General features: G+C 36.3%; 1 protein-coding gene across 1 annotated transcript; it reads right to left on the bottom strand.

Annotated features, from left to right (window-relative positions):
• Positions 1 to 577: 577 nt before the first annotated feature.
• On the bottom strand, positions 578 to 11,552 carry LOC150098460 (iripin-3-like). The gene is made up of 2 exons (XM_090405161.1): positions 11,428 to 11,552; positions 578 to 1,864 (listed from the first exon to the last, which is right to left on the bottom strand). Exon 2 carries the CDS (start codon positions 1,855 to 1,857, stop codon positions 655 to 657), a length of 1,203 nt encoding a protein of 400 aa, XP_090261287.1. The 5' UTR covers positions 1,858 to 1,864; positions 11,428 to 11,552; the 3' UTR covers positions 578 to 654.
• Between the last annotated feature and the right edge of the window lie 12,406 nt (positions 11,553 to 23,958).

The raw sequence follows: 23,958 nt of genomic DNA, 5'->3' as shown, positions 1-23,958 counted from the left end.
TCAGTTAAGAGAGTTAGAAATGGTGTAGCTTAAAACATAGATCCTTAATATTAGGAGCAACTTTTTCCATGGAATGAAAATTCGCCGTAAGTATTATACCCTTCTAGTTGGGGAATATTGCAATAAAACAAAGAAAATAAGTTAATATATTTATAAAAATATGTACATTAAAAAATATTATATTCAAATGGAGACAATAAATTATTATTAGAAAGAATGTTTCTTTTTTGAAATATTATCTATACACCATTTTATTTTATTAATATAAAAATTAAAGTAATCCAATTGTGATTAATTGGATAGATAGATAGATAGATAGATATCTCAATAACTTTGCATTCTTCTCTACAGATACAGATAACGGGGAAGATGAAAAGCATTCTTGCTTCGCCCCTTTAAGCCAGTCCTTGTATCCTTGTATATGAGGACTATAAGAATTAATTTGTAGGTCTATATGGTAAATTGATAACAGAATTCAGAAGAGAAATTTGTTTTTGCAACAGCAAGAAAATGTGTTTACACACAATTTCTGTTCAGAATATTTCATAATGAATATCAATAACACAGAAACCAAATATTTCGTTTTTTCTCCTTTTATTTATTCTCTATTACATCATAAAAATATTCCTTCTCTGTTACATCATAAAAATAGAATTATTTGGGTGGCAGTTCTTTCACACGTCCTGCAAACAAGATCATCCCGTTACGGTTATCCATAATGAAAAACAAGAAAGGGTGATCGGCATTGAATGAAAGTAAACTACCAATTCGTGTGCTCGTAATTATGGTAACAGCCGCGGCTTCAGTACCTTCTTCATTGACTTCGATGAGAGCTTTGTGAAGTACTTTATCAATTACAAATCCTTTCTCCTTGGATATCCGGGACCAATCAGCAGCTCCAAACACATTCTTCATCCCCATTTCGTTCAGGACAGGTTTCAAACTTTTGAAATATTCCAAACTGAATTTCGGGATTGCCACAATGGCCAAACTGACATTGGACAAACGTGAACGAAGATGACTCAAGTATTCTGGTGTGAGTTTTGCTTCTGCGGAAGACAAACCATCGATTTCATGCGGCAATACGATCAACATGCTGATATCATTACCCTTGTATGGCAACTCCAACACTTTCACAGTGTCATCTTCTGCGTAACGGAAGTGAGTGTTGTAGTGATGCATTGTGGGAACTTTATTTGTGGATTGGATGCCATTATTGTGGAACAATTTGGGCGAAGTTTTTTCTTCGTCGAACTGTAATTGCCACGTGCCTTTGAAGTACACCGCATTCAAAATGGCAAACAGTATGGAAGGATCTGGTTCCGAGAGTATGGAGTCAATCTTGTTTTTGGTCTTTTCTTGAACCCAAGCATTGATTTCATTCATGGACTCCACAGGTTTGCCAGCGAAGTCTTTGAAACCGACTTCAGCTCTGTATACATCTTTTAAACCTGAAGAATATTCCTCAGTAACATCCATCCCTTCTAAGAAGAAAGCTGCGTTGGCGATATCTAATTGATATTCGCTGGGGGAATTTGCTAGTAGCGTGAGCAGTTGGTTGTAAGCTTGCTTTAGATCCTGGTTCGAGAGTCCATATTGGTTGTATCCGAGAACGTCTTTCATTTCCTCTTCAGCTTCTCCCTGAGCTCCAGAGTATAACATGGCTAAAGCAACAGATACACTGAAAGGAGAAAATATTATGTTTGACGCACTGTCTGTAAGTTTTTTGTACAGTTTCAAAGCGAAAGAATTTGTTGCGTCAGCGATTTTTGTAGTGTCATCATCAGGAGCAGACAGACATAATACGATCTGAAGTGACACCAACAGAAGTAGAAACAGTTGAGATTGACAACCCATGGCAACTCTGAAATGAAAAATAAACAAAATGTAATACTTGTGTAAATGGTATTTATTGCAGGAACATATATTTCAATGAAGAAAAACTAATGAACAGAATATACATTCAACAATTCAAACTTTAACTTAAACAAAGTGTACGTAGCTTTAAAATTAAGAAAAAGGACATTGTCCGTTCTTAATATAAAAGAAATCTCGTGTGTGTGTGTGTGTGTGTGTGTGTGTGTGTGTGTGTGTGTGTGTGTGTGTGTGTGTGTGTGTGTGTGTGTGTGTGTGTGTGTGTGTGTGTGTGTGTGTGTGTGTGTGTGTGTGTGTGTGTGTGTGTGTGTGTGTGTGTGTGTGTGTGTGTGTGTGTGTGTGTGTGTGTGTGTGTGTTGTACTCGTTCATGATCCGAAACATATAACAATGTGTCTACTCGAGTATTGGTCTTCCTATTACCAAAATAACCACTTTTATCCATCTTGACATTGGTCACAAGATGGATACAAGTGTCAACCGTGTCTAGATGGATACAAATGTCAAGCCCTGATGTCCACCGGCAGGAGTGGCATTCCACCTGGTTACACAATGAAATTCAAATCAAGAGAATTAGACGATAGGGGAGCACACACAGAATGGTTGTATACTCGTATGCAATTCTAACGACGCTGGCATAATGCGAGTCTTGTGTCAAGGATAATTGTTTGGCTAGATGAATTTCGATTCGTCCGGCTATATTATCAACATATAGAACAATATATGTTGTTCATTTGGTCTGAAATAATCCTGGTCGAAAACAATCCTCAGGTAGGAATTAGCCATCAAGATGTGCTTAATGGGAGCGTAGAACCCAGGGATCTCCATAAGAACAATCCTCATACAATAACGTTACAACTGGCCCGTTTCTGCCAACAGTGCAGTCTGGTTGGCTGGAAAGAAACAGGCTACGTATGTAATACACACATCATCCTCATCAAATTCCTGCCATGTACAAATGTTAGTAACTCGTGTACCATTGAGGGTACACGAGTTACTAACATCTTCCGTTGCAATGATGAACTAGAGAGAAAACTCGTGTACCCTCAAGGGATGTACAGGATATGATAGTTCTACATGAAAAATTTACATCATTACTAACTTCCTATCTACAATTTTCCTCCAAATCTGTCTATTACTTGTCATGACTCCAACATTATCAGATCTTATATTTCTATCGTCTAAGGCACTTTGTACCGTATCAATCCACCTATATCTTGGTCGTTTTGCTGCCAACCTGGCAGAAAACACTTGCTTTGCTAATCTTTCCTCGCCCATTCTGTTTAAGTGACCATACCACCTGAGATTAGCTCTGCTAACGCATTCTTGGATGCTGACAATGTCAAGTTCTTTCCTAATATTAGGGGCGAATATTCCGGGTGTGGGTGCACATCCACGTAATAGCAATTACATCGATAATGAAACACAATACACCAACGCTTCATGAAGAGGACACTTTTCAAAGTGTAAACTTTGCATCACATTCGCGTTAATAGACCGGATGTGCGGTCACAAATACATGCACCATTGAGCCCTTTGAACAGACATATAAATGGCGCAGCGGGTCATATTCTTAGTGTTCCAGTGGTTTTAAACCGCCCAAAAGGTGAGGTAGGGTGAGCGCTGAGACAACAGCACCGGTTGTGTTTGGGGTCGTGTCTGATGCATGCATGCAGCATAGTCTGCCAGAGAGGAGTGTTTTCCATTTGTTCGAGTGATGAACAAAGCTACTTGTTTTTTGGCTTATGCGGTACAGCATCTGTTGAGGTTGGAAAGTTTTTAACGGTATAGGGATATTTTATTCTAGTCTTCGGACACATGATATGTAGAAAAAAATTATCTATTGCTGAATAAAAATGAATACTTCTGTGTATTAAAAGAAGTTGTTCTACAACAAAATACTAGCATATGTGAGATATCCATTATTGATAAGACAGAAATGATGCAACTCAATAGAGTATGGAGGAGCACAGGAGGGACATTGCTTACAACAGAACACGTGCCCGTGCTTTATCCAGCCATATCCTTTTTTCGACCGATTCTAATGACGAAAACCATAGTCATACAATCCTTTGGGATGAATCTAACAACATTTTCCGTTGCCATGACGAATTGGAGAGAAAAATTTGTAGAATCTAAAGAAATCATTCTCAGTCCTGTACATTTAAATAATAATTTAAGCTATAACCTCCCAGACTGTCATTCTGCTGTGATCAAATACTGGCGCTCACGAGATGCCATACGCACGCACTCATCCAACAATGTGGCCAACGAAGGGATTCCTTAATAATTTGAATACGTTAACTACAGCGTTTTCACGTTAAATATGTATAGTGACTTCCCTGTGCTATTCACAGTTTTTATCTTAAATGTTTAATGTTTCTTTTTGTATAAAAACACCCGAAGAAGGCTGTACAAATCCGAAACTAGTCGTGTGATACTAATAAACCTTTTTCCTTTTCATTCTTAATCCTCCTAGACATCGTTCAGAAGAAACCAATAGATTCAAAGGCAATATATCTGTTCCTTACATAAGTATAGTTTCACTTCAATTAGCAAAAGTTCTAAGAAAATACAACATCAGAACCTTGTTCATTCCATTTCCAAAGATTCGTTTCTTAATAAATCACCCAAAACCTTGTCATTATCAACTCAAATACCCTGGTGTATATAAAATATTCTGTGATTGTGATATTTCTTATTTCGGGCAGACAGACAAATCTGTCGAAATGCATATGGAAGAACACATGAGAGACATTACTTACAAGAGACAGCGAGCATTATCAAGTCATATCCTCTTCTCGGCTAATCCTAATGATGATAACCAAAGTCACAAAGTCTGCTGGGAAAAATCTACAAACATCTTCCGTTGCAGTGACGAAATAGAGAGAAATCATCTTCAATCCTGTTCATCTAAATAATAACTTGAGCTACAACCTCCCAGATAGTCATTCAGCTGTAATCATGTACTGGCGTTCACGAGATGCTACTAGCACGCACTTTCCCAACAAACGAAAGAACAGCTTTAAATACAACCACAACAATTTAATGTTAAATATGTGTGGAGACTTTATGATGTTCATAGTTTATTTAAGCTTTAGTGGTTCGGTGTTTTTTTCTTTTTTCTTTCTTTTATAATGTCGCCTGATGAAGGCTGTTACAAGCCGAAACTAGTCGTGTTTTTATTTTACTTAAATCTCGGTTCTAGTCGTTCAATTCTTTAAAAAAAAAAAAAAAAAAAAAAAATATATATATATATATATATACATATATATATATACACATATACAATTAACCCTATACATATAAGTATACTTTGTGTATAAACGGTGTATGTTCTCTTGGTTGGTTTGCCTGTATGCGGGATGGAAAACCTATACTTCCTCATCAGACAACCTTTATTAGGTCTTTCAAGACCTGATAGAGATTCTTTGCATCCTACATAGCATTCCACCAAAGGGCATTCTCTCAAAACCGACAGAGCAATGGGGGATCCTCCATTGCTCTGTCAGTTTTTCTGCCAAGCAATCCGGATTTTTTTTTATCTTACTACATAAGATAAAATAAGCATTCATTATGCGTGTGCAACGTACTTAGGTTTCTTACTTTCTTTTGCAGATGCTTTTAAAGAAAAAAAAGTTATTTTGATTCTTTATACTAAATACAAGTCATTCGCATATAAATTATCAACACTGTAAGGCATTAGATACTAGTTCTTATAAGGTAAGTTACATTTTGCATTACATTATTGCACTGTTCTTAGATTCGAACCAAGCAGGTGTACTTTTCATCTATTAAAATATCCATATTCTATAACGGACTATTTCTCAGGTAATTATAACCACCACCAGTTATCTGGGATTCCACACCTCCCAAGAACAGTTTATGTTCTTTAAGGTAACCTGTGAAATGAGAAAACAATTTAAATTTAAATAAGGTAACCTGTGAAATGGGAAAGCAATTTGAATTTAAATTTGAATATATTTCATTTCCACAATCTGCGAGAAAAATCGTGCTTCAGTATCCGCTAACAGTAAAAACAATTCAAACACTTATAGTCCTTATAATAAGGACTGGCTTCAAGGGCGAAGCAAGAATGCTTTTCATATTCCCCGTTATCTGTAGAGGACAGTGTACGGATAAGGTGTTATTGAGCTATTAAAGCTCTGATCATAGCACGAGGGTAACAGCAATAGCCGAGCCTCAGTTAGAACTTCATTGGCTACAGCATTGCCATCCATTATTACCCTCCACGGGTGATTGAATGAATCAATCACCGACTATTTAAGTAAAGGTGAAATCTCAAAAAATCGGACGATCTCTAGGCCACTCCATAGTGGGCGAAAGACCGTCCATATCTCAGCGTTGGTTCCACTCAGTGACGGGCTCCCCCACCACCGAGCAGAACCGCTCAAATTCCGAGGAAAATAATTCACCGACAAAGCCCCTCAGCGGGCCGTGCCGGAGAACACCTTCCCCGGAGACTCAAAGTGCTCCCTTAAGGCAAAAACCTTAAGAGAGCGAACTCAAAAACTCATCGCCCAAGGGGGTAACAGCAACAGCCGAACCTCAGTTAAACTTCATTGGTACAGCCTTGCATTGCCATCCATTACCTCCAAGGGCATTAATGAATCAATCACCGCATCTCATCGTCGATTGATCCCTTCTAATCTATTAAACACTGATAACCTGATATGGCTTGATGGATAACAGTCCCATGGACTTCGATCCCTTAATCGGTATGAAATAGTCGTGTATTAAATGTTAGCGAGCACCTGCCTCACCCTATTTAGGGTTGTACGAAGGCACCAGAATCGATAAGCAAAGCAGCTTTCGGGCGCTTATGTTTCCACCTATCGTGTTCGTCATAATTGGATGACACTTGAATGAGTTGATTTGGATGAACAGCTGCTTTGGCAAAATAAGCAGCAGCACTGTTATGGAGGAAAGTGGGAATATCTGGAATATCGGCATCGCGATGTAAGAGAGCATTTCTGACAAACCACGGAGCGTTGAAGATCATACGGAGGCACTTGTTTTGAATGACTTGTAGCTTTTTGATGTTAGTGGGGGAAGTGTGACCCCAGGCTGGCGATCCGTAAGTTAACGATGGTCTGATAGTTGTTTTTTAGATCCGTAGTTTGTTTTCAGTGCTGACTTAACTTCTTCTATTGAAGAGAGAATAGAGTTGTACAATTGCAGAGTTTGCTTTTTTGCATGCATAAACTTTGTGGGAGTTAAAGTTTAAATGGTTATGAAGCTGAATGCCTAGATATTTGGTGCTAGATCTCCATGGAATGGCTGTGTTAAAAAGTTTAACTTCTCCAAAGTGAGATGCTTGTCTTCTTGTGAATAGAATGGCAGTGCTTTTATCGGCATTTACAGATATTCTCCATTTTATGAACCAGTCCTCTAAATTTGTTGCTGCAGTTTGTAATCTTTGAGTAGCTACATTAGGCCTGAGAGATCTGCTAAGAATTGCCATATCATCCGCATAACTAGCTATAGTGGTTAGTGATGTGCTAGGAACATCAGAAACAAAGATGTTAAAAAGCAGCGGTGAGAGCAGCGAGCCTTGAGGGACACCAGCAGTGATTTTTTTCAGTGAGGATCTAATTCCACGCCACTTGACCTGAATTTTACGGTCCTGTAGAAAGGAGTTTATAATTTTGGTAAGATAAAGAGGGATGTTGGCTGCAATTAATTTATAGATGAGACCTTTGTGCCTCACCTTATCGAAAGCTTTTGCAACATCTAGAAAGATGGCTCCTGTGTGCTGTTTCCAGTTAAAGCCTGTAGTGATGAACTCAATCAGTCTGTGAATTTGCTGTGTGGTGCTATGTCCAGTATGGAAACCAAATTGTTCTTTCGGAATTATGTTATTTTTATTCACCTCCTCATTAAGTCGGTTGAGAATGACTCTTTCTGCAATTTTTCCTAGGAATGATAGAAGACTGATAGGTCTATAGCTCTGTGGCATCTGAGGTGCCTTACCAGGCTTGAGAATAAGAAATATATTGGCTTGTTTCCATCTTGAGGGGAAATAATTAATTCTCAGAATTGCATTAATAATGGCTACTAAATGCATGACAGCTTTGTGTGGGAGGGCTTTAATTGTTTTGTTGGTAATTTCATCTGGACCAGGGGCTTTTTTGTTTTTAAGCTTCTTAATGATTGAATAGACCTGTTTAGGTGAGGTGGGACAGATATTTTCACAGCTACAAGGTTGCCAAAGCACAGAGCATACCCTACGATGTATTTTTTTATGAAGACTAGATCCACTTGTGCATAATTAGGACGACACTGAAGTTGGAGAGCCTCAACGAAAGCTTCTGCTTTTTCGTTATCTCTGTAAACAAGACCTCTTTCTCCGTGAATGGGCTGGATGTTAGAGCGATCTGTACGGAGAGCTTTAGTCAACTTCCACAGAGAATTATCTTCGGTTTTGAGAGAACAGAGTTTTCTTTCCCATTGCTGGTTTCTGTGATCTTTTAAAGCGTAACGGACTAGGTTGGACGCTCTATTTAGTTCTCGACGGTCTTGCGGAGATAGCGTGTTGTGATAGCGGCATCTGAGCCTATTTTTGTTCCTGATCAGAGCAAGGATTTCTGCAGGAAGTAAGTTAACTTGAGCTGGGGTGGAAATAGAGCAAGCTGCGGATAAGCCAGCATGTATTTTACATTCAAGATTGTTGACTGCCACGTCCATTTCTTCACTGGTGGAGATAGTAGGTATTGAGTCTATGATAGTATTCATTTTAGTCTTGAATTTTGCAAAGTTAGTGTGGGATTGGCTGGGAATGCGCTCAGGCTCCTCCCCTAAACTTAAGAGTACTGGATTGTGATCTGAGCTTAGCTCGTCAACCACTTGAAGTCAGAATTGATGAGAAATATTGTTAAAAATAGCAATATCCAAAACATCAGGTCTGCTGATCGCTCCGTAATGTGTTGGCTCAATCGGGCCTGCAATAACGATGTTTCTCTTCAAGGCAAAATTGTAGAGGATCATTCCGTTGTTGTTAAAACTCTTGCTGTTCCATAAAGGATGCTTGGAATTAAGATCTCCTGCTACAATTATTGCTTCATTTGTATCTAGTAGGGGAGTAGAGGTTTGCCAGGCGGGTTGTATACAGAGTAAATTTTTAAGCTGCCTGCATTGTTGGTATGAATTTCTATGCCTGTCTCCTCGAGGTTAGATGTATTAATCTTCTTAATCTCATTATAGCGAATGTTTCTTCTAACAAAGATGGCAGTGCCTCCACCTCTGGCATTAAGTCTGTCCTCTAAGTAACGAGTAGTTTCTGAGTTTGGGATTATCGCAGGGACGTAGGTCTCATTGATGAGGAGAATATCAATTTGCAATTGATCTGTAAGTTCCTGTAATTCCAAAATTTTGCTGTTGAGACCGTTTGCATTCCAGAATATTATCTGCATGGAATTTGATGTTGAAGCCGGATTAGTCAGTAATCATGGAGAAGATGACTTGAGTATTCCTAAGGAATTTGTTGGTGTCGGCCTGGCTGGGATTTGTTTTGCTGAAAGCCATTAGCATCTCCCCTAGTGAGGCAGCGAGAATTGCTGAAGAATTTTGACTACTAGTTGCAGGGAGTACCTCAGTGTTACTCGAGGAAACCACGGAAGCATAAGATTTATCTGGTGTAACTTTTTGCGCTTTGATTTCAGGCACAGATCTCACAATATTTTTCTGAGTGGGCTGGATTAACTCTTGTCTGGGCTTTTGAAGGTTGGATGGGTGGAGAGAACAACCCTTGTAATTGGCAGGATGTGAGCCGCTGCAGTTCGCACATTTAGCAGGTGTGGTCTTTGGCTTGATGCAAGTGTGCGAGGGATCGTTGCCACCGCAATTCACACACTTGTAGTCTGCTCTGCATAACATTTGCGCATGCCCAAATTTTTGGCAGCGATGGCATTGACCAGCCGATGCCTTTCTTCTCAGTGGCTCGGTCTTGATGACCAAGTTGCAGACTATTCTAAGATCATAAATTTCTCTCTGATCTTTACTGATCTCTACTAAGACCAGAGGCATGGGGCGCTTGTCTGCTCGATACATTCGAGAAATCTTGATCGGCTCCAAGCCTTGTAATCTAAGGTCAGTAGCTATTTCTTCTGATGTTATGTTTTCTACCAACCCTCTGATCACTACCTTGAGGTTCTTTTCACTTTTAAGTTGGTAAGTATGGTATGGAAATTTATGATCGTCCATAAGTCTGGTGAGCTGGCGGTAGACCGTTGTTCCTTCAGGCTGTATGCGGACTCCATCATCTGTGTTTTTGGCTGATGAGAACTTGATGTTATTTTTCTTCATCATCTCTGCAAGCAACGACCATTTTTCCTTAGATCGCAAGACTACTGGTGGGATCCTCTCTTTGGGCTGTGTCGGTATGTTTGTCTCTGTTTTTGCACTAGATTGTGCTGATGTGTCCATTTGAGAGGCAAATTCAGGTTCTGCAGCAAGAGACTCTTTCTTTCTCTTCTTTCTGCTGACTTCCTGGTAATCATTAGAGTCTATGTCAGTTACTGTAGCGGAGGAATTGACGCCGTCATGTGTAAGGCGAGGAGAAAGTTCGGAGGTTTGAGGGTCTTCTGTCTCGACCTCCATAATCTGATGAACTTCTATCTTTCCTGGCCATTTTGTGTGTAAGATGTTACCAATTTGCCGAAAGATAGCTAAAAGTTCTTTGAAGGAGAGATCATCATATGGTGAATCCATAATTAAATCTAGACTTGAAGTGGGGGAAGGACCCACCTTGTCCCTTCAACCACCGAGTGCTGCACAGGGCGGGGAACAGGAGAGTGCCTGGAAAATGTTTTTGAAGATAAAAATAAAAGTCTTACCTGCTCTGATGATCGAGCACGCTGTTGACGCTATAGGAGAACATCAAACAATCACTATTTTAATTTTAATGTTGAAAGAAACTCTGAACTATTCATTAAAAACAAAACTTAATCACTGCTGTAATAATACAAGGAGCGCTGATAAACAACCACTCGTCGCCCTATTAAACACTCTACATGCATTGAGAATGAAATGCATGTAGAGTGTTTAATAGGGCGACTAGTGGTTGTTTATCAGCGAGTACAGACGTGTGATTAAGTTTTGTTTTTAAACACTGCACGTCAGAAAATTTATTTATAATTTGGAATATTTTAAAATAAAAGGTGTATTAATGTATCATAAATAAATTAAAATAAAATTTATATAGAAGTTTATAGAAAAGATTTTTGATGAGGTATTATATTTTAAATATTTCTTTTATTCTTAATTATAGTTATAAGATGTTTGCGAAAATTTAGATTTGGATAAGTAACACCCATTACTCTTTCAAACATGTCAGTCTTCAGGATTTTTTACTACTCAATTCACTGTAACATCTCATATTACCACAAAAACACCGAATTTATTTTGTAATATTTTATTTTATTTTATTTTATTCTTCATTTGAGTGCATTATAATCAAAATACGCTTTAAAATACCTTTTGATATTTCAAACATTATTGGATATATTAAATTCCAAAAAATAAATAATACTCACCTTTTAAATTTGTAAATCACTAACACTGAAGTAATATGGCTGTTTATTGTAGCTATGGAAGACTCAAACTTCGTGTATACTGCTCGCGCTTATTATAAATTGTTATTTACAGGACCTAGAGCAAGGAAAGGAAACAATCTTATTGGATAGTGGCGATTTCTCATCGACCTATCCCCTGATCTCTACTGTTGGTTTACGCCCAACTCGTCTGGGGTTTTCCCTTATCATAAGACACGGTTTCGTAATTCTATTCAACCACTGATCGAAACACGAAAAACATGAAGTAACAAAGATAAAAACTGAAATCTGAAAAAAAAATAATAATAAAGATACGTTATCATGTTCGATGACTTATCTTTGAGTAAAGCGAAGATTGCAATATCTAAATAGCAGGTACAAGGAAATGAAAAGAAAAGAGTAATACAAAGTGATTTAATTATTCCAAGAATGCCACTTTCCTTGACACCATGACCTCTGAAATAGGATATTGAGAAAATACTAGAATGTAAAACAAGGAAATTTTGTTTTTCTTGTTTTAATCGCACTATAACAGAAAGAATTTCCTTAATCGAAGAAAATAAGCCAGGTTAGTTTATTTATAATGATTTGGAAAGAACTTCCTTTCCCAAGATTCAAACGAATTTAGAACTTAAAAAAAAAAAAAATATATATATATATATATAGTCCTTATAAGGACTGGCTTAAAGGGGCGAAGCAAGAATGCTTTTCATATTCCCCGTTATCTGTAGAGGACAGTGTAGGGATAAGGTGTTATTGAGCAATTAAAGCTCTGATCATGGCAGGAGGGTAACAGCATTAGCCGAGCCTCAGTTAGAACTTCATTGGCTACAGCATTGCCATTCATTACCCACCAAGGGTATTGGATTGAATGAATCAATAACCGCATCTCACGGTCGATTGTTATATATATATAATATGAAAAGGTGTTTTAGTTGTTTTAAAATTAACTTCCTAAATAATCAAAAAATTTAGAATTTTTAACGGAAAATCGAATTAATATTATATTTTCATAATTAATGTTATTTAAATAAGATTCAAATCATAATGTTTCTAAATTTTGAAAGTAATAATATTTAATGATAGTACTCACGTAACAAAATCATTTAATACTGACTATGAAGTAGAATTCATCTTCAGTTTTTTCCTTCAAAAATTTAAAAATTTTCTAATTTATTTCAGCTTAATTGTTATTATTATACTCTTATTTATTTATTATTATTATTTCGTTTTTATTTTTTTGTATTTTATTTTAAATTTCGAAACTAGCGAATTTCCTTGTCACAAAAATGGCCTTCTTATTTTGTCGAAATTCCACAGCAATGTACGTTGCTATTAAAGAGCTCAGAAGGCTTTAGCAAACGTAAGCAATAAATGCAGTCATATTGAGAATTAATTATTTCATAGCCAAATATTTGAAACTTAATTAGAAGCTTCGAAATCGACGTTAGAGCTTATGATAATACAACTTTCTTTATCGATTATAAATCCCACATCGATCGAGAGTCCCCTTAACTCTTTTGCCCATATTTACAAAGGGAAGCAGTGTTAACGATCTACAGTTGTCCCGTTTTCTGCTAGAGCTTTCGCGATTGTATGCTTACGAGGGTGATCTGAAACGTTCTCAGACTAACAATGAAAAAATTTCGAATTTATAATTTCAAAATTATGGTTATTTTTCAACATAGTCTCTCTTAATACTAATACATTTATTCCAGCGATGCTCCAGCGCCATGATCCCATCCCTGTAGTGGTTCTCAGTAAGATCTGCAAAATACCTGTTGTGTTGCTTTCTTACATTTTACAACTATTTTCAACCTTTGTGCTATATCTCCATAATATACTCTATCGGGTAACACGTGGTACCTGTGAGGGCCAACGGAATTTCCTCAAGATCGAGGCAGTACCAGAGTATCCAAGATTTACCCCTCGTAAAATGCCAAGAAATGTATTTGTTTTGCTGCGCCACTTAGCGCTATTAGATTATTAATATTAACAACCAAGAGGTAATCTCAGGACAGTACTTAATGATACCTATCAACTCTGCAGACGTGGCCAAAAGATACCCTTTTCTAATATCCCGCATAGGTTCGCATTAATATTTTATAAGAGGTGCATCGGATTCTAAAAATCACAGAAAGTCTTTGGTAGAATCAAAAGCAAGGTTTATTAATTCTCAAAAGTAGATACACTTAATAACATTAATTCAAATCCCATCTTAAGGGAGATCCATACAAAGCATAAAACATTCATACACTACTATTATACTTATAACATATGATGTAGCAGCTATCTAAAGTAAGAACTATATTAACACTCTCTAATGCATTATTTTCACAGTTATTCCAAAACTCCATAGCTCTGTCAGACTACTGAAGATAACATTCATATCTTTCGCAATCTCTTTATAATTTGTCAATTCTTCACTCTAAACATATCCTTAATTTCGTTCAATATGAAAGCGAACTTTAACACATCGACAGACAATAAGAATAAATTCAATATCCTTCTAAAGCGATAGTAATACAACCTTATCCTATATCATTAATGTTCCCTTTTATAACATATTAACGTGGCACAAATCTTTCATTCATATTCAGTGAAACACAAACAAAGTCTACTTACCTTGCACTATGGTTCTTTATTACATCATAAGTTCACAGGAAACTGGCCTTCTGTGGACAGCCGGACTTGCTTTTTTTCGCGGATATATACTGCTGCCGAGACCCGCGACTGCCTTAATCGGAATCCCTCTGGTACGGGGGCACTGGCACCCTTCGCCACCACAAGAGGGGTACACACAGGAGATCCAGGAACAAAAAAGCCTTGTTTCAGGGTCGCATGACCCCTATATTTGCCTTTTTTTTCTTCTCGGCGTTTCTCGCCCTATTCGATGTCCAATGAACTCTCACGTGCTATCACCTGGCGTCCATTCTCTCCCCCGCTATCGCACGTACGCTGACGTCACGTTGTTTGCTTGGGGCGAGCCGCTCCCTCGTGTACGGCTCCGTAACCTTTAGACTTGACTCCCCCAACAGTTGAATTTGTGCTTACATTCTATTATTCTTTTATACATGTTATTTTATAAAGCTCTGGTAATGTTTTACACTTTCAATATTAATTGAACCTCATTCGCGAATGGCACAAAATACATACTTATTTAACCTTTCATAACAGAACATGCCTGATATATATATATATATATATATATACATAATACTTATTTTACACTTAGAGGCAATTTATTGTATTTATTTCCCTTTTTGTTTTGAAACGCATGTTAGATTGTGATAAGATAGGAGTTCATAAAATTCCACTCTATCACAATCCAACATACCCCACTACAGTTGCAATCACCTCTCGATTCGAAGGAAAACGCTGACCAGCGAGGAATAGTTTTTAGTTTTGGGAAGAGACAGAAGTCAGAGGGAGCCAAATCTTGGGGATAGAGTGTATGTTCCCATAATTCATAGTGGAGATCCTTTAATTTTCCCATTGCCAAAACTCCTTTGTGTTCAGGTGCATTGTCCCGATGAAAGATGATTTTTTTGCTTCTGCAAACTGGGACTTTTCTCACGACATTTTTTTTCTAGTCTGGTTAAAAGATAGGAATAATATTCCCCAGTTTTTGTTTTACCCTTTTCAATATAATTAATAAACAAAATCAGCTTTATTCTTGTTAAAACGCTCCAAGCACTGCTCCGAAATTTTCATGTGAGCGCATTTTTGATCTGCTATGAGCAAGCGCGGCACCGATCTTGTACAAAGCTTTTTCATATGCAATTCTTCATGCAAAATATATCCTACACGTTCTTTTGAAATGCCTATAATCTCAGCAATTTCACCCACTTTGACTCGCCGGTTATCCAATACCATATCGTGCACTTGATCAATGTGTTTCTGGTGTTCTTACACTTTTTGGACGCCCTTTACGTGGATTATCTTCAAGGCTGGTACGGCGACGTACCAGCTTCCTCTGTCCATTTCTTAATGGTCGAAAACGAAGGAGAAGAGTGCCCATAAACCTTTATGAACTTCGAATGAATTTCTTTTGGCGTTAAACCTTTTTTTACAAAGAATTTTATAACCGCACGATACTCAATTTTATCCCTTGGATGCTTATGACACATGTACCAACTTAGAAAAAAAAATCGTGCCGATAGTCTTACCATCTATGATCGAGGCCGTGAACTTTTCAAACCACCCACGTATAGTCGATGAGGTTTTACTTATTTATACGCAATTTCCAACCTCCCTCGACTACAATCATACAATTCACAAGAGCTCTGGAAAAAAATGGGATCAGTAGATCATCAACACTGTTTGCTATTGTCAATATGAATAACAGAGTTATAAATTATTTCTAAAACATTATATCCATGAGGTGAGGAATTTTTATCTGGTCTCCTTCGACTGAAGGTGAGTTAGCCTGAATCATACGGAGGATTTTTTAACCCGGAAACTCGGGTTTTTCATCCCTGAGAACAGACAAACCTGTCCATGAACACACACAGATTTACATTCATAAAATGTATACTAAATCTCTCATTAGGAGGGTTCAGCCAATCCTAAGGGGAAAATTGAGGGGAAGCCCACGAAAAGAACCACTAAAGAACATTATATATTTTAAAACTTGTTTATATCGGGGGAAAAAAAGCTATTTCAGCCTTTCTTTGGTTCAACCCGGAAAAATAACAGTTTTCCAAGTGATTATGTTTTGCGATTTCTGTGCGTATTATATGGCTATACTTAAAAAACCAATGATAATCTAATCTCAACGCCAAACATAAACCCTTTGTGCTTCTCACATTGAAGGTGTGAAGCATAGCATTGTTCATTTCATCTTTATGCTTTCCATGTTTAAAATTATTTTAATTGACACATTAAAATATTCAAAGTTAGCTACAGTTAATTGCAGTGAATCAATTAAGATGAGCATTGATGCTTAATGCACTCCTAAAACATCGATAAAAAATGCAATTATATGGTCAAATTGACGTGAATTTTATAGCGTGATTCCGGGTAACATAATTTTAAATTCTTATTCAGACAAGCATTGCAAAAATAGTCACAGATAGCGCAGATAACACGTTAAAAACAACCTCCTACTTCGATTAAGTTGTCAGAGATGACAAGGAAAAGATTCAGGTAACAATAGATGAGGACGGTTGGTCCATAGATATCTTAAGTAACCTTTGATTCAAACAGACTATAAAAGCGCTAACATTAGCAGTATTTGAAAATACTGAGAAACGATTCTATGGCTTTGTCATCTTTTAATACCAGTAATTCACTTGTAGTACATAATTACAGTTCAAGGGTCCATGTAACAACCGACAACTAAATTACAGAATTCTTATAAAGAAATTCTTTGTCCCTCACATAGGAAATAAATACAAACTTGGGGTTAAATTCATTAATTATATTAATGAGTTTTAGTTGACGTTAATATTACATATTTCTGATAATGTAATTAGTAATGAATACTATTTAGCATAATTTAACTATCGACAACGTCTATTAGAATTCATCGTTGGTCTTGCATGAATTAAAAAAGCAGTTTTCCGATATTGCATCTAAATAATTTAGTCATGTTTTGCAGACTACGTAGTTTAACCATTTTAAAAACGGACGCCTAAAATACTTTCTAACATTAGAAATTAACAAGTATTTAAACATAGCATCATAAATAATCAAAACCAACCAACTTATTGTGGTGATGCTGGCGACATCTGGTGTTTCAATTCACACATTACGTTGCATTAGAGATACTTGTGCCATATGATGAATGCCGTGTACATGTAGATCCAAGAATATATAATTGAAAATATATTTGAAGTAAAAAAAACTTTTAATTGTCTAAATATATCACGTGAGAATAACAGGTCATCTTCCATGGCAGTGCACACTAGCCGCCACCGAATATAACTTGTTATTCTCAAGTTGAAATACTTGGCAATTAAAATTTATTTTTATTTTTACTTAATATTGAAATACTTGGCAATTAAAATTTACTTTTATTTTTACTTAATATTGAAATACTTAGCAATTAAAATGTATTTTTATTTTTACTCAATATATCCATGGATATTATTGCAAACAAACACAACATAGAGGAAGAAATCGCTCAAAAGACAATACAAGCACTTTAATTCCGCATTTCTGAAATAATTTGTTAAACATTATATTAAAATATAAAAGGTGTAGCTTATATATTCAACATAAATTAAAAATTTTTCTTACAAATTGTTTAGAAATAGGAAATTCACAGTTTCTATAAATATGCTAAAATGTTGTTATTGATCTAAATGATAATGTTTAGAAACAATGCTGAAGTTTAAATTATAATAAACATAAAACTTATCGTCCGAGCAATACTAATTAACCAAAGATATGGAATAATTATATAGGAAATGAGAGAAATGATTTTTTTCCATGTGATTTCAAACGATTCACATTAATTTTTAATTATTATTATTATTATTATGAATAATAATACTGTTTTCATCAGAGTTGTAAATGTCTGTGAAATTCCGAGTGGCATGAAAAACAGAAACTTAAGATTTTCCTAAAGATAAACTCTCTCACCTTCTAAATCTTCTTAAATAATTATAATTTTAATTTTTCTTTTAAATGATGTGAGGGATTCAAATGAAGCAGCTGCTCGACATACACATGGGCTCGAACCAATAAACGTTTATAGAGGGATCGCAATAATGCAACCTAGAGAGATTGGTTTTGCTTGATTTGATCTTCTGAAGAGTCGATACTTTTTTTAAAATGTGTTTTTATTTTAAAATTATCTACTTTTATATGGTTTCTTTTTCTTTCTGTCTTTTTCTTCCTATATATATATTTTTTTTGTCTTAAATTTTGAAATAGATTAACGTTTTTTTGGGGGGATTGGAGTGTAGATATCGATGAATGTATATTTCAGTGAGGTCCATTATTTTTTAAATCGTTCTGTAATTTTTAAGCCTGCTCATTATAAGAAACAAATAAAGTTCTGTTGTTTATTATTCAATAAAATGTGGCACAGAAATATTTTGCTATGATATAATACTCGTCTCTATGAGGTTTTGATGACTGTAACAGCAAATATCTAGTTGAAGGGGGGGGGGGAGGAGTTAGGTAAGTTCAGTGTTCAGTCACATACGGTAAATACCTAAAATAAAGAATGTCACTTGCTTATCAACATTAGCAGTGGCGGCTCGTGGCTTGAAATCGTGGGGTGCTGCAACTTTCGAAATATACGTTCACACTGTAAGACAGTATATACGTGTTTGGATAAAATATCAAAATTATGGTAAAAATTAAAAAAAAAATTTAAACATTAAAAAATATTATTTATTATCGATAAAATTATACAGTTTGGTATAATTCAAAATTACTTAAAAATAAAATCCATTCCTTTAATTGTAATTAAAGGAATGGATTTACAAATTTTTTGGACATTAAAATTAAATCCTTTAATTGTAATGTCAAAATATTTAAAGAGATGGAATACACACGATAAGTACTACGAACACTACTACTACTGGCGCAAGCTGCATATAAACAACAGTGGAACTGCGCGACGGACAGTGCCGCATTACGCTAATAGCTCGCATCTCACTATAACGTGCATATGCTTGCGCGCGTAGTAAAATGACACTGTGGTAAACACAGTGCTGCTAGCGTCCTTCGCCCTCCTAAGTGCTACAAGATGGCTTTTTATTATTTTTTATACAAAATAAGAGAATTGTATAGGATTGTTGATGATAAAATTAAGTATTACAAGCAAATATAAATAAATTAATAAATATATTTATATATCGAGAAAAGTTGGGGGTGCTGCAGCTCAGTAGTACCTATGCACGAGCCGCCCCTGAACATTAGGTAAAAAAAAAAAAAAAAAAAAAAAAAAAATCAGTATTCTAATTCAGTATTTAGCCTATTAATAACTGAGGGATCTTCAGCTTCGATTTTATAAAAATCGAAAAATCTTAATGAGGGTTCTTTGCGTCATCGAGGGATTGAATCAGGTCTTTCTAAAGAAACGGTTTCGCTGAAACCAGTTTAGCCAGGGAGGATCCAAATCCTTGAAATACTGAATAAAATCTTGTATTCTCTCCCTTCCCCAAGGTGGGAGTATTTTAAGTAACCAACGCATAAATCTAAATAAGTAAATATCATTTTTTTTTTAAATGTAAGATATTTAAGGTAATATAAGCAACAAATAAATAACATTTCTACCAGATTAACAAGCACATACGTGCTGGATATCCATATCAAATAAATTAAGAACAAACAAGCAAAGTCGGTTTTTTTTACACGAATCTTGGAATCAAGTTTGGCGTAACAATTGAAATGATTATTTCTTCGAACAAAATCTTGTAAAGAAACAAAATAAATAAAATGAATATCGACATTTTTGATTCAATTTGAGGCAAGTGAAATCGTTTAAAGCCCATCAGGGAATAGCACGATTATCATTTTTCATACATTTTACAAGAAAGTTTAAAATCTCACCTCAAAAATGAAATATCTCAAATACGGAAAAATCACCTCTCCCCTGAGTAGGCTTGTACTACCAACCATTTGATTAACAGAGACACATGGTACCCAGTTGTACCACCGAGGTACTGGTGATGATTTCGTTTATACATTACGAGTCATGCGGAAGCGACATATGAGAAAAAAAAAAAGTAGTTCCATAGTTACAAAACTCACCACCAGGCGGCCATGTATGATATCCTCCAGGAGACTCAAAAGAAGCCCATTGTGCTATGTTCGATAGAAGAATTAAATATTTAAAATCATTGAAAAATTTTAAAGGTGTCCCGAATATAGATGTTTATTTTCCTGTGTACGTGTAAGATGGAGAAAAACGTGACAAGCATAAAAAAAAAAAAATAATAAAATGCATTTTTATTCACTTCCATTATTCATTCCTTTCTGAAATACCACAAATTGCATCCTTGAACAGTGTGTTGAACGACAGAATGAAGCTGGTCGGGACTAATGTTGCTGTTGCATTATGCTGTCTTTCACCGCTGGCAAGTTTTCAAAATAATCCCGATAAACCTGTCTTCGAATAATGTCCAGAGCCAGAAGTCACGAGGGGTCAGATTAGGTGAATGAGATGGTCATGCAGTGGGAAACGTACGCTGATCTCTCTGGCTACCGAGAAATGTTCTCGAAAAACCTGCTGTGCAGACCTACCGATCCATTTAGAGGCCCCATCCTGAATGAAAATGACTGAATCAATGCACAGCCGCTGCTATAGCTGTGACACAACAAAATTGCTGATCATGTCGCGATACCTCTCGACACTAATTGAGCAGGTTATAAGATCTGACTGGCCAATGTTTCTCTAAGTAGAATGGTCCGATGATAAACGAAGCAGAAAACCCACACTAGACATTCACTTTGGGTGAATGTAAAGGAATTTGTTGGATTGCATGCGTGTTTTGTGTAGTCCATACACGACTGTGGATATTCACAGCTCCATGCAGATGAAAGTGAGCCTATTCTCCCCACGAAATCATCCACGACTACGCAGCGTCCAACCCCACTCGAGCAAGGCATGTTAATGCGAATGCCTGTTGACTTTCAAAGTCCTGAGGGGAACAACTCCCGTTCCATCAAGGGTTAACTTGAATGGATCCAAATACAGTGATGCACAATCCTCCGTAGAATTTTCCACACAGTTCTGTAAGACACTTCCATGTGTCTTGATACAACACGTGCACTGCAGGAACCAACACAGTTATTTGTGGCCTACTCCACAACGGCAGTAGCAACTTCATTCACTTATTTTGAACTGACTAGTTTGCGACCAATGCCAGGCTATCTCCTAGTAATTCCATTGGAAGATAGCCTGGAGGCAGAGCACATGGAGATAGTGGACCTCGTCGACATTGTTCGGGCAAACGAAATTCGCGGAGTAATGTGCAGCAACAGCATTGCAATTCAGCTTCACGAACAGAGCATGTTGGGGAAAGATTAGTTTGAAAGAAAGATTGTTAATTCCGGCCATCACTATGGCCAGAATTAACAACCAGAATGAAGGGATAAATCCCGTGATCATTTTTCTTAATCCTCCAAGCACTTGCCGAATTGAGTGATATGCTTTTTTTACTTCCGCATGATGCACAATGTATTCCTGCAAAGTTTAGAAGCATTTAGAAAGCAGGACGGCGCGTTACCAGGCCTTGGGCAAGGATACTTTAATTCTGATCACTCTTTAGATAGAATGAAGAACGATAAGAGAAATTGGTTCGATATGTTTGGAGTTGAACCATATATGGATGTTAGGCAACGGCTGCTCATGTCCTTATATGATTAGAGGAAGTGGGGAGGATGGTAATGCTAGTATCGTAAAGAGTTGGCCATTAAATAACCTGTGGATATGCAGAAACGTGGGGCTTATAAGAAAGGAACTGGGAGGGGTTTCTGGAGAGTGAGGTAACTTCTTAGGCTAACAGCCTTCTTATGTATACATTCAAGAATTCTTAAGAAGGTTTAGATTGCTCCACTTCCGAATGGAAAAATATTCTAAGGGCGGTGGAATTTCAAATGTTTAAGTAAATAATATCAAGGAACTAACTGGCAATCCATTACAAATCCAGCCAGTGGGAGACAATGAGATAGTTGCTTAGTAAGAAGACCTTGATGCAAAATTCCATGAAATAGCTTGGAAATATCAAAAGGAACCACATGGTTCTTTTTCGTAGCCTCTCGCCAGAAGTGTCTAGGGTATGGTTCATGAAAGAGGAAAGTAGAATTTATCTTGCTAATTAACTGATAGTACTGCAGGTAGTGAAGGGTAGGATATTTGTATTAAAATTCAGATATACCACAAATTAAAAATAAAAATACGATTTAAAATTAAGAAGTTGATTATAAAATTATATTTTTGAAGTGATTATTTAACGGAAGTAGCCATCAACTCTCACAGTAAAACAAAAAAAAAAAAAAAAAAAATTGCGTAATTTTCAATATCTTTAATATGTGATTGATATATATATATATATATGTATGAAATTGATATATATATATATATATATATATATATATATGTGTGTGTGTATATATCAATTTCATACATATACTGTATATATATATATCAGTTGTTGAAATAGAAAATTTCTGCTGAGGTTTCAGTTATAAAAATACTACTGCAAAATTTTAAAGCAAAATAGAGATAAACAACAATCAGATTGGGGAAAAAAATATAGAAGCATATTGAAGCCACATAGAGTGATGAAAATTTTTGCGTTGGAGTACTCCAAATGATGAAAACAATATAAGAAGTGTTATACTGCTTAGAATTTGTGATGAAGTTAACAGTTAATTAGAAAAGTAATGAAGTTTTTAAGATCTTAAAAGTTACATAAAAGCAATAAAACTGAGATTCCATTAATTAACTATTTTAGAAAATGTGAACATGAAAGAAAAAAATGTGTGTGTTTCGGGGACACCACTAATATCCTGTGGTTAATTATTTTAGAAAATGTCTAACTATACCTATTGACGAGAAACACTTGAAAGAAAAACGTGTGTGTGTGTGTGTGTGTGCGTGCGTGCATGTGTGTCTGTGTTGGACACCACTGATATCATGTAGTTAATTATTTTAGAAAATGTCTAACTACAACCTATTGACAAGAAAAATGTCAGAGAAAAAATTGTGTATGTGTGCGTGTGTGTGTGTGTGATAGTTAATTATTTGAGAAAATGTGACATGAAAGAAACACAAAATGTGTGTGTGTGTGTGTCTTTGTGTATGGTTTTAGAAAATGTCTACTGCAATCTACTCACAAATATTTTCCTACAGTTTCATAATCAGACCAAATACCCCATAACTTGAGCAAATATCCTTCCAGAATTCCAATCTCTAATCATTATCCATAATGCCATATGCGGACAAAAAGCTCATCTCACATCACTGACAAATACCGCTACTTCCCAGAATTCCACGCTCTGACCATTACCCATAATTCCACACTCCAACCAAAGACACAATGTGATGTTAATGACACATGGCCCCCCTCGAAGGAAATTCCTAACATTCCATGCTCTAACAATCACCCAGACTTCCATGCTCTGATCATTACCCACAATGTCCCATGCAAACCAAAGACACAGCGTGACGTCAATGATGGATGGTCCCCCAGAGAAATTCCTAAGATGCCATACTCTAAAGTTTAGAGTATGGAATGATGTTTTTAGAGTCTAAACATCATACTAAAACCATTACCCATAAGCCACCACAGAAAACAAACAAAAATAAAAACACTCACACAAATCTGCCACCCATGACACACAGGAAGTCACACCTCCCCACTACAATAACTTCTCCTTTCCATCTGAACTCAATGACGTCACTTATTTACACCTAACAAATGACATCTCTTTTTAACAAATGACAAATGACGTCACTATATCTGATAAAAACACACCGATCGCATTGTCGTCACGACCACGCTTATCTGATCGATCAATGACGTCACGTTTCCTGTGTCACATCCC

Source organism: Typopeltis vanoorti, chromosome 15 (assembly GCF_054136105.1).
Source record: "Typopeltis vanoorti isolate ZY-2024b chromosome 15, IOZ_Tvanoo_1.0, whole genome shotgun sequence".
Classification (NCBI taxonomy): domain Eukaryota; kingdom Metazoa; phylum Arthropoda; class Arachnida; order Uropygi; family Thelyphonidae; genus Typopeltis; species Typopeltis vanoorti.
This window is presented reverse-complemented; position numbering and strand designations above follow the sequence as displayed.